The 16,935-nt window shown below is 44.2% G+C and overlaps 1 protein-coding gene and 1 long non-coding RNA gene across 5 annotated transcripts in view; one reads left to right on the top strand and one right to left on the bottom strand.

Annotated features, from left to right (window-relative positions):
* Positions 1-15,622, top strand: part of PDILT (protein disulfide isomerase like, testis expressed) — a 45,909-nt gene extending 30,287 nt beyond the window's left edge. For all 4 annotated transcript variants that reach the window (XM_032606930.1, XM_032606931.1, XM_032606933.1 and 1 more), the window contains 8 exons: positions 919-1,056; positions 3,983-4,093; positions 4,175-4,300; positions 6,859-7,056; positions 10,136-10,256; positions 12,716-12,894; positions 14,348-14,437; positions 15,254-15,622. In XM_032606930.1, coding sequence (XP_032462821.1) covers positions 919-1,056; positions 3,983-4,093; positions 4,175-4,300; positions 6,859-7,056; positions 10,136-10,256; positions 12,716-12,894; positions 14,348-14,437; positions 15,254-15,487 — 1,197 coding nt within the window. In that variant the 3' untranslated portion in view covers positions 15,488-15,622. The remainder of the gene's footprint in view (positions 1-918; positions 1,057-3,982; positions 4,094-4,174; positions 4,301-6,858; positions 7,057-10,135; positions 10,257-12,715; positions 12,895-14,347; positions 14,438-15,253) is intronic.
* Positions 8-15,706, bottom strand: LOC116740892. The gene is made up of 3 exons (XR_004345980.1): positions 15,646-15,706; positions 9,535-9,577; positions 8-147 (listed from the first exon to the last, which is right to left on the bottom strand). It is a non-coding gene; the product is annotated as an uncharacterized LOC116740892 (long non-coding RNA).
* Between the last annotated feature and the right edge of the window lie 1,229 nt (positions 15,707-16,935).

Below are 16,935 nucleotides of genomic sequence, written 5' to 3'. Positions count from 1 at the left end.
GTACTGCATTCAAGAGGTGGGAGGTGGCTTCTCAACTGATGGGGAGTCCTGTGTCTGAGAGGGTGGGTAGGGTGAGGAGAGGTCTCCCATTTAGGTTAATTCCATGCCCATTCTTCCTTTTTCAATGAACTGGTTTTCTTGGGGGAACTGCAGGATAAAAAATAAAGAAGAAACGGAAGCTGAAATGGTAAGAGAAGCTAACTACAAAGGTGGACAGTAATGGGAAGAGAGGAGAGGAGATTGACATATATTGAAGTGGTTTTGATAGTATAACTGATCTTTTTTGGGGTTCATTTAGAATATCACTGAATGATAAATGATTTGCAAATTGCTCTTGCTTTTGGAGAATGAGTTTCTTATACATCTTAACTCATTTCCTATAACTTTGATGACTCCTCCCCTTCTCTGAGTAGAAGTCAGAACTTTGGGATTATATTTATACAAGGGGAGAGTTTGTACCTTTTTCTCTCCCATCCTACATTTTGACATCGTTTTTGGCCCCAATTTTCTTTCAAGCTAAAGAAGAAGGCTGAAACTACAACCATATCATGATATCAAGTTCATATTTGGTACCACATGTGGTCAAATCAATGGCCTCTTCTGAAAGCAATTAAGGAATAAATGTTAAAAAGTCTTAACACCTGTGTTAGAACAGCCTTCACTCTAATGCTTGGGAACGGTCAAGTTTATCAATTCTCTCCATTCATCTCTGTGGATTTGCCTATTTTGGGCTTAGTCATAGCCATAGAAGTATTCTGGGTATGAACCATCCATGAAAGTGGATTTAGGTGGCCCAGCAAAACCACAGAACTTGGAAAGGTGAAGAGATGAATTAGTCACTATTTTCACCCTGTCCTTAAAAAAATCCAAGCATTTTGCTTCCTACCAAAGCCTCATCAGACATCTCTCCCCAAACAGGATTTAGAGGAAGAAGTAGCAGAGTTGTTCTATGATGTGATCAAAGACTTCCCAGAACTAACGTTTGGAGTGATTTTGATTAGAAATGCCATTGGACGTTTCCACGTCACCCTTGACAGTGTTCTGGTGTTCAAAAAGGTAGGACTTTGGTCTTATTGCTAGTGAGGGGGCTCTAGTTCAAAATAATGAACTATGTGTGTATGTATGGGCTTTGGGTATAAATTCTGGTTCTGCACTTGTGAACTAAGGGGCATTGGACTAGTCAGTTTCTGGGAAATCAGAGTCTCCTGTTGTCTCTCTGGCCTTTCTAGCCATTTTCCATTGGGAGTTCCTCCTTTCCTTAACCAGTAAATGACATTAATTAAGGCTCAGTCTTCTGCCTCGAGTTTTCCTCTGGTCCATCTCCCTTTCCCCATCACCCATGACGTACAAATCTCCACCTCCAGCCAGACTTCTCTAATCTCCAGACCTTTATATCCATCACTAGATGTCTCAACATGGCCATGCCTAAAGTCATAATCTCCCCTCCAGATCCTCTTCTAGTGTTTTTTCTCTCTTAATGAATGGTGTCACCATCTCTCCCAGCTCCTCTGTAAGCAAAGCCAGAACACCTAGGTATCATTCTAACACCTCCCTCAAAACCAATCCATCAGCCCAATCCCATTGATTTCTAAATCCAAAATATCCTGTGAATCTATCCATTTCTTTCTACTGCTACCATCCTAGATCAAGTGACCATTCATATTCCATAGCCTAATACAACATACATCCAACTGGTCTACCACATTTTATCTTGTCCTCTAAAGAAAAATCTTTCCGAAATTAAAATCTGATGGTCGCTTTCCTCCTTCCAACTGAAAGCCCTTTAACTGATTCCTATAATTTTTAGGATAAAGATAAGTCCCTGATGAGGCCCACGAAGCCTCCCACAGTCTAACCTCTATTACAAACCTTCCTCCTCTTTCCCTCTGGGATCTAGATCTGAGCTGTCCAATATGGCAGCCACTACTCACATGTGACTGTTTACATTAAAATTAAATTAGAATTTTAGTTCTTCAATCAAGCTAGCTATTAGCGGGTGGATTGTGGCTACTGTATTCAATAGCATTAATTTACAGAGCATTTCCATCATCACAGAAAACTCTATTGAACGGTGTTACTCTAGACACTGTGGTCTGGTTCCTGGAACATGCATTACTCCCTCCCCACGCAAAGCTAAATCCTTACAATAACCACATTGCTTATAGACATGGCTCAGAGAGGTTAGGTTACTTGCCTAAGGCCACACAGGAAGTAGGTGGAGTGATATCCAGATGCTGGTTGACTCTCAGAGAGAAGTCTTCTCATAGAAAAGACTGTGAGCCATTGTGTTTTACTTAGGCCCATGGAAGTCATTGAAAGATTCTAAGTTGGAGAATAAAATAAGCTGATTTGTGCTTTGAATGAACATAGAGTCCAGAAATAGATCCAAATGCATATGGAAATTCAGTATATGATAAAGATATTTTAGACCAGTAGGGAAATATATGCTAATATGCTAGTCATGTTATTCAACGACTAGCATTGGGTAGCCATTTGAAAAAAGAAAACTAAAGCTAAATCTATATATCACTCCTTCCACCAAATTAAATTCCAGATTGATCCCTGATTTAAAAACATAACAATAAAACTGTGGAAAGACCAGAAGATGCCATGGAAGAGTCTGCTTTCTAACCTTGGAGGGAGGGGGAAAGCCCCTTTATAAAGCATGACAGAAACCCCAGAAAGTATGAAAAGAAATACTGATAAATTTGGATCATACAAAAATTTTTAAATTCTGTAGAATAAACCCAATCACAAAATCAAAAACCAAATAGCAAACTCGGAAATGCATTTAGGAGAGATTTGGTCTCTGTTAATGGCTAAGAACATGGGCACTAGAGTCAGATTGCCTGGCTTGGAATCTTGGCTTTACCTCTTACTACCTTAGCAACCCTGGGCAAGTCACTTCACTTCTCTGTGCCTCAATTTCCTCAACTGTGAAATGGGCAAAATAATAGTATATAGCACAATGAGATGTTATGAAGATTAAGTGAGTTAATACATATAACATATTTAGAACTGTGGCTGGTACAACGTGAGCTCTCCATAAGTCTAATTAGGATTATTAAACTATTGTTATGGCCAGGAAAGAGTATAGGCTTTATCCAGGGGACAACAGGGCCTATGAAGTGTTTAAGCAAGAGTTGCATTTTAACAACATTACGCTGGCTGAAGTGTGGGAGATAGATGGAAGGGAAGCAGCGGGAGAAATTGGAAGACCATTAGGAGACTTTTGCAGGAGTCCAAGGATTAGGTTTGGACTAGAGGGTGGGATTGGCATAGATGAAGAGAAGGAGATGGAGGAGAGAGAAATAAGGAGATAGCTGCTTCTTTCTCCTTCCCCCACAGACTTCGATCCTGGGCTACAGAGAATTATGTCATTTCCTGTGCTAATCCAGGTCCTTCTGAGAAGCAGTCATCAGGCAGGATTAATCATGCAAAAGATTAGGGGAAAGGCCTTTGAAGGAAAATAGAGAGGGAGCTGGGGGAAACTTATCAGACCATGATGTACCCATAGATCTGACCCTTTGGAAGGAAGGAAGGTGGGATGGAAGAGTCCTTGACTGCAGCGTACTTCTAAGAAAGTTCATCAAAGTCCCCTATAAGAGAAGCCCTGTATCTCCCAGAAATGGGCTTGCCTTAGTATCCCTGACAAATTCACCGGTTAGGAGCAGCGTGTGAGAAACTGCTCAGCAACAGCACTAATACGTTGATGGATTTCAGAGCAAGGCCGCTGGCGCTGTCCGTCAAGTATCCTCCCTGTGTCTGTAGGCTGGAGAATTTCATGGCTTCCACATACCCGTATTCCACCCTCAGGCTAATCTGCCCAGCCATCCATATTTATTAAGTATCTAGATTATGTATTACACCTGTTACCATGGTGTTTTCCTTTTATCCAAGGGGAAAATTGTGCTGTTACATTTATTATGTGCCCACATCATGGATGCTACTGCCCTCTAATGGTTTCCTTCGTTTGTCCAAGGGAAAAATCGTGAACCGCCAGGAGCTTATCGATGACAATACCAACGAACATATCCTCAATCAACTCATAAAACAGCACCTCACAGATTTTGTTATTGAATACAACACTGAGGTCAGTGAGCAAAGGGTCCCGGGCGAAGGGTAGCTGGGGCAGCTGTATGCAAGGAATGACCTGTTTTCCTTTTAATTTCAGAATAAGGATCTGATTTATGAATTGCACATCCTGAATCACATGCTGCTCTTCGTCTCCAAAAGCTCCAAGTCATTTCGCGTGATAATGCAGCATTATAAGTTGGCACCGAAGCAATTCCAAAACAAGGTTTGCGGAAGTTGCCACTGCTCCTTGGGGCTCTTTATTTAGGAATGCAAGACCTGTAGACCCTAATGCGATCCATCTGCCTTACCGATTATAAATTAATCCAGGGAGGATTGGTGTATTCATTTGCATACCAATCTCCTGATTTGCATTCTTCTTCCTGCCCAGTGTCTCTTTCTTTCTCACCAAACCTTTGCTCCTTCTTCCCTCATCTTTTTGAGAAGTCTACTATGGGAACATGATTGGTCTGGCTGCTTTTTCAATGGACCATGCTCCACTAAGAGTGGGTGACTGCAGTGTGGCTAGCATTTGGCTTGGAGGTGAGGGGAAGGAAAGACCACTCCTGCCTGAGGTCAAGGAGTGTGAAAAGCCTGAAGGTGTGAAGCAGCACGGACAAGCAGTTGCTGAAGTTCAGGCTTCAGCGTCAACAGACCTGGGTTCAAATTCTCTTCTTCTTACAAGTGATTTTGTCTTAGATGAGTTTGACCTCTCAGTCTCAGTCACCTCCCGTGTAAAATGGGGAGTTATAGCAAGAATTAGAAGTGCTATATGTAAAGCAATGAGCAAATGTACAATAAACAGTGCTTATTTTTTTTTTGTTATTATTATCATTAGAAACACTTCAGGGGGCTTCCCTGGTGGTCCAGTGGTTAACACTTTGCCTTCCAGTGCAACGGGTGCGGGTTTGATCCCTGGTCGGGGAGCTAAGATCCCACATGCCTCTGGGCCAAAAAACCAAAACATAAAACAGAAGCAATATTGTAACAAATTCAATAAAGACTTTTAAAATGGTCCATATCAAAAAAAAAATCTTAAAAAAAAAAAAAGAAACATCAGTTTTTCCTAAATATTATACCTATATTTATAGAGTTAGCACCGTCTGGACTCTGGGGGCTATTTACTTCACTTTTCTCTTTATTTTTATAAGAAGTAAGGTAATGGTAGGTTCTCTTTCTCTTGAAGAAAATTATTCTGAAATTTAAGCAAAACAGTTAAAAACTTTGAAACCCCAAATAAATACAGAATAAAGCCACTAGGCATGAGCATATTTAACGTCTGCTACATCCCACCTCATTTTTCTCCAGGAAGGTTATTCTCATTACAGAAACACCTCTTGTAAATACGTTTCCGGGTTTATTCAATTTTAAACTTTATGAATTTTGATGTAATTGAATTGAATACAATCTGATGGCTTCCACGCTATTTCTATTATAATAGTCAATGCTTAGCCATAATTCTTCTAGATTTTTTTTTTAATTTAACTCTTTAATCTAGGTGGAACTTATTTTGGCATATATCATAGGTTTAGGTTGTAGATTGCCTTTACCCCAGTTAGCGAACTTCTAGAATGCCATTTATTGATCGTGCTCCACTTTCGTGCCAAAGATAAACAGTTGGATGAGTATTATTCCAACAGGTCATACCCCCATGTCTTATCTTGTTCACCTCTAACAAATGTTTATTGAAAGTATACATGGTTGGTTTTAATACGTCTGCTTTGTTTTTCACGATCTCCCTAGCACCTGGAAGAGTGTCTGGCACATAGTAGGGCTCTTAATATTTTGATAGATGAATGACCTGAGAGTATCCAAATCCAGGGTCTGCAGGAGACTCTGACTGGTCTCCTTCTTCCATGCTTGTTTCTTCTCTACAACCAGAGTGGTCTTTTAAAAATTATCACCACGTCACACTCTGGCTTTTATCCTCAGTGACCTCCTGTCTCATTCAGATTAACGCCTGGCTCCTTACTGGAGCTCTGAGCTCATCTCTCACTATCTTCCGTGACTCTCTCTGGCACTGCAGCCACACTGGCCTTGCCTCTCTGTTCTATAACGTTCTATGTGTCCCCCATCCCCACACCCAGGCCTTTTCAGTGGCAGTTTCCACTGCCTAAATAAACGTTCCCCTGACTTGTTACTCATCACCCAGGTCGCAGCTCAAATGTCACCTCCTCAGATACTCCTCCTGGCCTTCCTACCTAACACTGAGCCTCTATCTCACCCCATCTGTACAGCCACTCTCTCACGGTGCCCTGTTCCATCATCTGGTTGGCACTCACTCATTGCTATCTGATTGACTAATTTCTTTGCTCATTTGTTGCCGGTCTTCTCCACTAGAACGTGAGTTCCATGAGGGCATGGATTTTGTCTGCCTTGTATCCCCAGTGCTTAGCAAAATGCCTAGCAGCCACTCCACAAATAGGTGTTGAATGCATGATTGAATGAGGTCGTGGGTTTCCTAGATAGAAGAATAATAATGAGGTGAAATGTTCTGAGCATTTTATACCTCCCAGTCGCTGAACTAAGCCTTTTATACACAGTGTCCTGTTTCATTCTCACAGCAACCCTATAATGTGGGTACTATTATAATCACCACTTTACAGAAAATGCAACTGAGGCACAGAGAGGGGAAGTTACTGTTTTGCCCAAGGAACTGGGATGAAAGCTCAGGATCTCCTGACTTCCTGCGGTTGTGTGAATGGTGTCCTGCACAAGGATGGGGGTCGTTACCTTTTTCATGCCTCCGATCCAGAGAGACACAGGTTTCGTTTGGTTTGGCAGATCCTTTTCATCCTTGTGGATGCAGACGAGCCCAGAAATGGACGTGTCTTGGAGTACTTCCGGATCGCAGAGGCTGATATCCCATGTGTCCAAATCCTAAACTTAAGCTCTGATGCAAGGTACAAAATGCCTTTCGAGGAAATAACCTATGAAAACCTCAAGAAATTCGGCCAGAGCTTCCTGAATAGGAAGGCCAAGGTAAGCTCATCCTTGGACAAGGTTTATCCAGAGCCTCAAAATAATTTTTTTCTGTAATTCTGATGGCTTTAGTCATCTGAATGGGGAGGCAGAATAAAGGTCAACCTCATGGTTCTTGTGAGGAAATACCCCCATCTCCCCACCTCGAATCAATTTAACTTTTGATCTGTCCTGACCTTATAATTCCACCGTTAATTCTTTATTCTTAAAGTAAAGGCATTTTCTTTGTAGGAATCTCCAAATGAAATGCAGGCACTCCCAGGGCTGGCATCCTCTGAAAGTAGGTTCTTATCCTTCTTTCAGACTCTAATGTGAAAGATTTACTTGGCCCCAGGGTAGATGCTTGCTTGGGGGAGAAGATGGGGTGGCATATATGAAGCAATCAGGATTTGACCTCAAAGGCTTTAGGGACCAGGGAGGAGAGGCTGCAAAAGGATGGCTACATAACACTATGTAGCCCCATAACATAACCACCTGCTGTTTATTTAGCTCTTGCTATATCCTCAACCATCCTGCTGAGTTATGTCCTTCTGAGTTAGGTGACCATATTATTTATTTTCCAAATGGGGACACTTTGAAGAGCAATGGAAGCAACATTAAAAAGTGTTCTGAAATGGCAGGAATAAATTGGGACTCTCCAGGCAAACCAGAATGTATGGTCACCTTACCTTGGAGGGCTCCCACTACCTTCTGTCCATCCCCCCCACAGACACTGCTTCCCCCTCAGCCTTCTCAGATGAAAGCTGGTTTTTGTCTAACGGACAACATTATCACAGGCCAGTTGGTAAGGCTGGTGTCCTCCATGCCACTTCCAAACCATTTCTCCTCCTCTGCCTTCAGAAAGTCCAGATTCTTTGGATTCCACGCCTTTGGACTTTAGGCCACCTGCCCCTGATTCCTGTTGCTGTTCTGATCACTTCCCTTTCGCTCTCTGAGGACTTAAGCTCCTCGTCCCAGACCTGCCCTCGACCCCTACTCTGCCCTCATTTACAGAGATGTCAATATCGAAAGCCCTGGTCTCTTCTCCGGTAATGGTGTGTCCATGCCCTCTCAGCCACCTGCTCCTATGGCCATACTCTAGAGGTGGCAGCCCCTCTGCAAGCCTGATTTCACACTTCCCATCCTCTTAGTTCCTTTCTCTAGTAGCCACATTGCTACAATCCCTAACCCTTTTCATGGCCTCCAATCTCCTGATCCTGTTTCACCATCCCTTTATTGCCCTCCTCCATGAACTTGGATTCCACGGTTCACTGCTCTGATGATGATTCCCTTAACTCTTCGATCCCTTCCACCTCCTCTACACCCTGTAGTATTTACCAGGCAAAATCACCACTCCTGTTGAACCCAAACTTAACTTCCCTACTGCTTCCACACCAATGCTGGAGAAAAAGGACCTCACCGCGAGGCAGGCTGGCTTCCTGGAATCACAAACCAAATATCCTGCGGGCTCTTAGAAATGCCCTGACATTTCTGTATAAATTTCTCTTAGTGTGTTCATTCTCTGAATCTCGGAGTCTGTTTCTCCTCCAACCCCATTCCTACTTGCAGTCTGAACTGAGTACTCTAATCCTATATCATTAAGAAAACAGAAGGCTTCAGACAGGAGCCCCTCATTTTCTATCACCACATCTACAAACCTCCCTGGAGCTCTGCTGTCCTCTTTCTCTCCCTCTGGGTATCTCTCAGGAGGTGTCTTTCTTCCTCTCAAGGGCCAGCACATCCTCTTGTGTTCTTGGAATGAAGATGAGCACCCTTCGCATGACGTATAATACGTCACGTGCCTGATCTGGCCCATTTCTAATTCTCCATTCCCCATCTCTCATGTCCAGTCCCCACACTTTTTACGCTCCCTCACAAAGAATTTTCAGGTCCTTTCCAGAGATTGGGGTGGGGATGAGGGAAGCTATAGTGGGAGACAAGGCTGGTGAGCTGGGCAAAGGCCAGACAGCGAGGACTTGTAAGCATATTAAGGATTTGGTACCCTAACAGCAGTGGGAAGCCAGATTTGTCTGGTGAAGGTAGAATCCGCTTGTAGGAGAATAAAGGTGTGAGGGTTGGGAGGAAATGCAGAGAGAACAGTAGGAGGCTATCACAGTGACCTAGACGAGGGATGCAAGCTACCTGGCCAAGGGTGGCAGCAGCAGTGCAGACAGAGATGAGGGTGTGAATTCAAGAGATATTCAGAAAATAATGATTGCAGAGAAATATATATGTTCTGAGATTTTCACCACTTTCTTCAAAGAGAAGCAAGAGCTGGGTTCCTTCTTTCATTCATTCACAGAACATTGACTGAGGTCTCATGATGTGCCGGTACTCAATTGTACTTAATGATGGGGGAAGAAAAAGTCCCTTGTGACTTTCCATTCATTGAGATAGTGATACATTAATCAAATAACCAGAAAAATAAATATAAATGATAAATAAGTGATGCAGGAAAAGTACCAAGTATTATGAGAATTTATGAAAGCAGGGCCTGACCTTGTCTGGGGTAGAGTCAGGGAAGTCCTCCTCTGAGATCATTCTGAAAGATAAATCTGAGTTAGAGATAAATCTGATAGAGAAGGGAGTGTGGATATGAGGAAGTGGGTGGAAGGCTAGCCCTTTGGGTGAACAAACCAGCATGGCTGAAGAAAGCAAGCAAGGGAAGAATGGTGATGGGCTTGGAGAAGGTGTCAAGAAACAAAGTGTGATAAATATTTTATAGGTCACATAAAATGATCTTAGTTTGATTCTTGGGGTAGCTGGGGGTGGCTATATTTTTGGGAGAAGGGACACAAACTAGTTTAGATGCTAATGATGTGAAACGCACTCTCATCTAAGAATTCGAACAATCATGTATTTGAAATGCTAGAATCCACCCCGGTTTGGAGCCCTGCCACCTGATCAGCCCTCTGATTCCAGTGCCCCGGACAATCTAGGCTGCACATCTAGCTCATGATCTATCTCAGCATTTCCAACTCTTTCCCAAGGCTGTTGTAAGAACAGGAGAAAGTCTTCCATTGTTTCCAGTCAGGGTGGGGAGCCCCAAATGCCAATCCCTTTCTGGAGACCGTTAAAATCTCTCAAATTTGCTTTCTAGAAACATCAATCCAGTGAAGAAATTCCAAAATATTGGGACCGGGGGCCGGTTAAGCAGCTTGTTGGGAAGAACTTCAACGTCATTGTCTTTGACAAGGAAAGGGATGTATTTGTGATGTTCTGTAAGTATCTCTGCAGAGGCCATTGAAGGCAGTGCCTTCAACATTACTTTTCAGTGTAGCTCCTGAATTCTTGGGTACCAGAATCTCCAAAATCTATCAAAGCACCATGCCAAGAATGGTCTTCAGACATCCAAAGAGTTTGGATCAAGATGCTATCAGTGTCTTTACTCCTGTCCTGCCCCTAGGTTCTTCAGAACCATTTTTTTTTTTTTTTTTTCTTTTAATTCCATGGGAAGCAGCCACGTAGCACAGGGAGATCAGCTCGGTGCTTTGGATCCCCCTAGAGTGCTGGGATAGGGAGGGTGGGAGGGAGTCCCAAGAGGGAGGAGATATGGGGATATATGTGTATGTATAGCTGATTAACTGTGTTATAAAGCAGAAACTAACACACCATTGTAAAGCAATTATACTCCAATAAAGATGTTAAAAAAAAAAAAGATGCTATCAGCTACAAAGCAACTCTCCCCCCAAGTCAAATTCTTGGAATGTGTGGAATGCCTTCTCATAATCAGGCCTGCTACTATTTGTAACAACAGTAATGCTGATGGCTGATTGAATGCTAGATAAACCAGGCCTGTGTATCTCATTTAACCCTCACAGCTTACTTTTGAAAGTGGCTACTTTATTGCTGCCACCTTACAGATGAGTAAACAGAGTCCCAGGGAAGTAAAGAAACATTACTAGAGTCAGGCAGCTAGTATGTGAACTTAATTAAGTAAGGGATTGGAACCTAGTCAGTCTGAATCCAGTGCCTACTCTAGTAACTGCTGTACCAGTGACCAGTGTAAGTTAAGTAACTTCTCAGATGGCCCATACTTAACATACCTGAGTTGGTGCAGCCAAACTGAAGACCCACATCATGCACGTAAAAGACTTGCAACAGTGTCTGGCATCTTGTAAGCATTTGATAAAGGACAGGTATTATTGCTATTATTTTTCCTGTTGTTATAATTATTTCCAGTGCTCAGCCAGGAACTACTGCCCTTCCCTCACTGTTTCTGATTTGCATGTGAGAGCCAAAGCCAGGGACCTTCTCTTCCACCCTGAGACACAGAGAAGGGTGGTAATGCAGTGACTTCAGACATCTCTTTTACTTAACAGGAGGAGTTACCACTTATTGTGCACTTATGAGTTTGCAGTTTATACACCTGCTCTCATTTCCTCTTCTAAACAAGCCTCTTAGGAAGGTCCAGTGGATTTCCCCATGATACAGATCAGGGAACCAAGCCTCAGAGAAGTTAATTACCTTACCCCAGGTCACATAGCAAGTAAATTGCAAGGCAAAAAGTTCAAATCCAGTTCGGATGCCATCATTGCCTGGAGGGTGAAACAAGGGCTGGATTACATCATGAAGGCCTTTCAAAATCTCATTAAAATGGCTGCTCATCCACAGAGCCAGGTGTTTAAAGTCTGCATGGCTGAATAACCATGATCTGCTGCCTTTAAGTGAGAGGCTAGGGAGGACTTTCTGTACTCACTGACACTGGGAGTCATGAGAATACCCACTTAGTTCTGGTAAAAAGCAAAAGTAGCTTCATTTTCTTGGAAGCAGGGCTGTCAGATTGGCTCCCTGGGACCGCCGCCATTAGGCCCCTTCGTGTTCCAACCTAGGGCCCATTGGGCTCCAAGGGAGATTTGGGGGTTCAGCTGGGAGAGCAGATGGTCACAGAAGTACTTGGTTTGTAAATGGAGGGCTGAGCATCCAAATGTAATAACCAGGGCCTTTGACGCCACTCCTCCCACAGAGCCAGAGATTTTAATGGAACAAACAGGCAAGGTTATTTCCCTTCCACGTTGGAGCTGGTCCCAGATTTTTCTCCATAGGTCCCCGTGACTGGGCCACACACAAGAGCTCAAGGGGGAAGTCCAGTGTCCCCTTCCCGGGGGTAGTTGTACTTGTCACAACCTCATGTTCACTTCCTGGGTGCGTTCTCCTCCACGGAACTGAAAGGCAGTGTGATACCATGGACACAGCTCAAAACAACCTGTCTGCAAACCCCACTTCCTCTGCTTAATTAACTAAATGACCTTGAGCTGTAAGCTTAACCTCTGTTGGAAAACTCTCATGCTATCTCACACACACACACACACACACACACACACACACTTTCTGGCAGAACATGAGGAATCATCTATCATAAATATTTTTCTTGGTTTTCCTCTTCAGCTGGAGTGGAAAGGAAGATTTTCAGAGAACAGTAGAAAATGTCCCAACATGTAAAAAGTTTTAGTGTCCGAATGGAAGGGGGCTAGGTTATTATGTTTTTTCTAATTTAGTTCATGATGATTGGGTACTATGGTTGAAATGTAAAGTGACCTAACATACTATTAGAAGAGAAGGGGGCTGCAGTTTGCATGGCAACAGACCATTAGTGGAACACAGAGACCGTGTCTACGTGGGAGTGTGGCTTTCAGGGTCTTTATTAGTGTGAGCTTGAGTGACGGCCCTTCTCTTCCAGACGCACCCTGGTCCCAAGAGTGCAGAGCGTTGTTCCCAGTGTTGGAAGAGCTGGGTAGAAAGTATCAAAACCACTCCACAGTCACCATCGCCAAGATCGACATCACAGCAAATGACATTCAGCTGACGCACCTGGACCAGTACCCCATCTTCAGGCTCTTCCCCACTGACTCTCAACAAGTGAGGGGCTCTTGGGAGTCACATAACTGGAAATGTTACATTATTGTCACGGACTCAGTCTCTCCCTGTCTCCAGCTCTGCCTTTTACCAAATCAGCTTCATTCTCAGCTCCAGCCCTTATACTATCTTCTCATAGTCAAGTTAGAGAGTGTTTTCCATTAGCTTTCACAAAAGTCCCAAGACTCAGTCTGATTGGGTGCCCCCCTGACCCAGTCATTGTGGTCAAGGCGATGTGGGTGTTTTGATGGTCAGGCCTAGGTCAAGTGGTTCCCTCTGGTATTAGGGCTGAGCCTGATTCAGACTATATGGAATAAGGTCGGGGGAGTCACCGTGTGAGTATTGGGGGTGGAGTGCTATCAGAAGAAGAAAGGATGCGTAATAGAGACAATTAAGTATTTTACACTTTGGTATTAGAGTCATCGAACATCACCAGTGTTCAGGCAACACATTCTTCGTGCCACTTTGGCATGTGGGGAAGAATGTCTATCAAAGAATCACAAGCCAAAGTCCCCGCTCCTAAGAAGAGTATGACTGAGTGTGGAGGAGAAGTCAGGATATGGGCTCATCTCCAAATGCATGACTGAGTGTGGAGGAGAAGTCAGGATATGGGCTCATCTCCAAACGCAACCGGAATTGGAGAGGGCAGATACTGGAGGACAGATGTGGCTGCAAGTCTTCATGCAGCCATGAGACTTTGAAGAACGGTGGGGATTCAAATCAGAAGGGTGTGAAGTATAGGTAGGAAGTATAACATGAACAAGGGCATAGGCAGAAGGCCGGCCACAGAAAGGTGAGAGATGTCATCCTCCTGGTGCAAAAGATGTACGTGCCTCGATTGAAAGGGTGGACGTGGCACAGATCGTCAGTTATCTGAAAAGGAGTTTGGACAGCCAGAGGGCAGTAAGCAGTTTCCTAATCTTCTTAAAGACTGCAAGAGGAAAGGAAGCTAGTGACGGCTAAGCAAGGACGTAGGCCAGACACTTCGTAAAATAACTATTCTCATTCTTTAGTAATAAGAATAATAGCAAATATATAGAGAGCAGACTATGAGTCGGGCATTGTTTTAAGGGCTTTTCGTATAGTAACTCATTAAATCCTTATAACAGCACCATGAGGTAGGGACTGTTATTATCTTCATATTACAGTTAAGGAAACTGAGTCCTAGAGAGGTTAAGCCACCAGACTACACTGCTAAGTGATGAAGCCAGGGGTTGAGCCCCAATAACGTGGCTCTAAAATTCTTGCTCTGAACCACTACATCGCAGCCCTATGATGGAGGACGTTTCGTTACGCTTATGTTAGAACCACGGTAATGGAGGCTCAGAGCAGTTAAGGAACTTGCTTACTGCACTTAGGTTGTTAGGAATTTGAGTCTGGATTTCCCTGTGCAGCAATCCCTGAGTATTTTGCAAGAAGGGGCTACCATTTCAACCCTGCTCCATTTTCTTCCTAGGCTGTACTATATAAGGGCGAACATACCCTGAAGGGCTTTTCTGACTTCCTGGAAAGTCAAATCGAGATCCAGACAGAGGACGAAGATGAGGTAAGGTGAAACAGCAGTACCCTAGATTATTGTGTCCCACACAGAACCATCAGGAACTCAATGGACTAGGAAAGAGGGTACTAAGATTTCCATAATCTTGTGCACTTTGGAGAGAATGGAGGATGAATCCAGTCTGGATGACTTTATTTCAAGGACACCTACTACCAGAAAGGTGGAGTTGAGAAACACTGAGAAGGGCAAACGCTCTGAAGTCTCACACAGCTCCTAAGGCTGCTTCCCTGGGTCCCCTGTTCCTGACTGGGTAACCTCATGCCTTGATGGGCTCTTGCCCTCCGGCATCATTCTACAATCTCCACTCTCTCCTAATTCTGTTCATGCCTCAGTGAGGCCATCTGCTGGAAGGTGTCATCTGTATCAGTTAGGACCCTTTCAGTTGCAGATGTCAGAAACCACAGTACTCTTTGGCGTAAGCAGCAATGGGAATTTATCCCCTGTAACTGGGAGAACGTCAGATGTGGGTGGATCCTGAAGCTCAAAGTTGTTTTCTGTCTCCCCATCTCTGTTTTCCTCTGTGTTGGCTTCATTCCCAAGTAGTCATTTCCGCACAGAGGGGCAATGACTGCTCCACAGTTCTCAGCTAACACCCTCTCAGCTTGGAAAGAGAGTACCTACTCTTTAGTCCTAGCAAATGTCCGGGAATGGATCTCAGTAGCCAGGCCTGGGACAGCCGCCACTGTGGGCACAGAGCAGAGAAAGGCAGCTTGGCAATTACAATAATTATCGTATAATGCTCGCCTCTTGTTTCTTTTCCCACCTTCTTCCCTCTGTCCCTCCCACTCTTCTTTTCTTGAATAGCTACTGTCTGTTGAGCAAAGTGAAGTGACACAAAAGGAGGTATTAGTTGAGGAAAAGGAGGTACCTTTTACGGAGAAAGAGCTACCAGAACAGAAGTTGCCTGAGCTGGAGAACTTGACCAAGCTGGAAGGGCCAGCTGGGCAGAAAGAAATGGCTGAGGAGGAGGAAAAGGTAGCTGAGCCAGAGGGACCTCCAGGACAGGAGAAGAAGCCAAGAGTGAAGGAAGAACTGTAGCCTCTCCAAAACCGGGAGAGAGCGTGCCCATTTTCCAGGTCCTGGCATCATTTTCTGAGTGGATCTACTCCAAATAAAATTATATATAATTGTGGTAGGTGGGTGGAGGCTGGATAATAAAAGCCCCTGAATGTCTTTGGCCCTGTTTTATTCATTACCTCTTTTTCCTGGCTGGTGCTGCCTTAGAAGAGTTGCTTGGCCTGGAATTCACATAGGGCTGCAAGGGAAGCCATAAGAGCAACATTTAATGAGTGTTTACAACACGGTGGGCATTTGCTTAGTTCTCACAACCTCACTGGGAGCTAGGTTTCATCATCCCCATTTTACAGGTGAGGAAACCGAGGCAAAGACACGTTAAGCAACCAGGCAGGATCACACAGCTAGCAAGCCCTTGAAATATGATCCTAGGCAATTTCACTCCACAGACGATGCATTTAACCACTATGCACACACTGCCACCATCAGGTTGGGGTCCCCAGAGGGTGGCTGACGCTTTCAAAGAGGTGGATTGACTTTTTTACGTTTCATTTTAGCACAGTAAGAAAGAGATTCAACTCCAGATCTGTCCCCAGTCTTTCACATCTCAAAAATGACCCACTCTCTTAAACAGCCATATCCTGGGCCAACCCTTAAGGTCCCTCTTTCCTTTTATTACCATAAAGGTAACTCTACCTAAACACATGACTCCCCCCACTGCCCTCCATCTCCACCCACCAGTCTCAGCCACAGAAGTCTTCTAATTGGTCCTTCTACTGCCACTCTGCACTTCCATGCCCCACACACGTTACACAAAATCCATATTCCCTAAAGATGCTAAAGTGATCTTTTAAAAAGCCACAGCCGTGAGGGCTCGCAGTACTACCTTGTTTTTCTAGCTTCTAGTGGCCGCCTGCATTCATGGTTCCTTCTTCAAAGAACTCTGACCTTTTGCTTCCATCCTCACGTCTCCTACTTCCTCCAATTCTTCTTGCATCTCTCTCACAAGTGCCACTGAGATAGCACTGGGCTTGCCCAGGTAACCTCATCTCAAGATACTGAACTTAATCATGCCCAAAAGTCCTTTTTGCCACGTAAGGTAACATTCACAGGTTCTGGGGATTAGGACGTAGACATGTTAGGAAGTCATTCAGACTCATGCCGCTGGTGTGTAACATTCATTTCAGTCAGGTGATAATAAACCTTCTCTTGGGAAAAGGAGGGCATAATATTTTAGGGACCAAGGTCTGCACAAGCCATCTGGGCCTCTCCACGCTCTACCCGTCATGTAACACAAAGGCTGATTGTGTCTCCGGAGCCGGTGTCCCTGTCTTTCTTCCCCCAAACCTGGCCTGTCTACATCCAGACCAAGCAGGGAACAGCCTGGGGCCCTGGAACTCACCTGAACCAGTTGCCCCGACAGGGGCACGTATTAGTATTCAGGACACGATGCGAGGCTCACCTGCTTCAGT

The sequence above is a fragment of the Phocoena sinus genome, chromosome 15 (assembly GCF_008692025.1).
Source record: "Phocoena sinus isolate mPhoSin1 chromosome 15, mPhoSin1.pri, whole genome shotgun sequence".
Lineage (NCBI taxonomy): Eukaryota > Metazoa > Chordata > Mammalia > Artiodactyla > Phocoenidae > Phocoena > Phocoena sinus.
The sequence above is the reverse complement of the archived record's forward strand: the minus strand, read 5'-3'. Positions and strand labels throughout refer to the sequence as shown.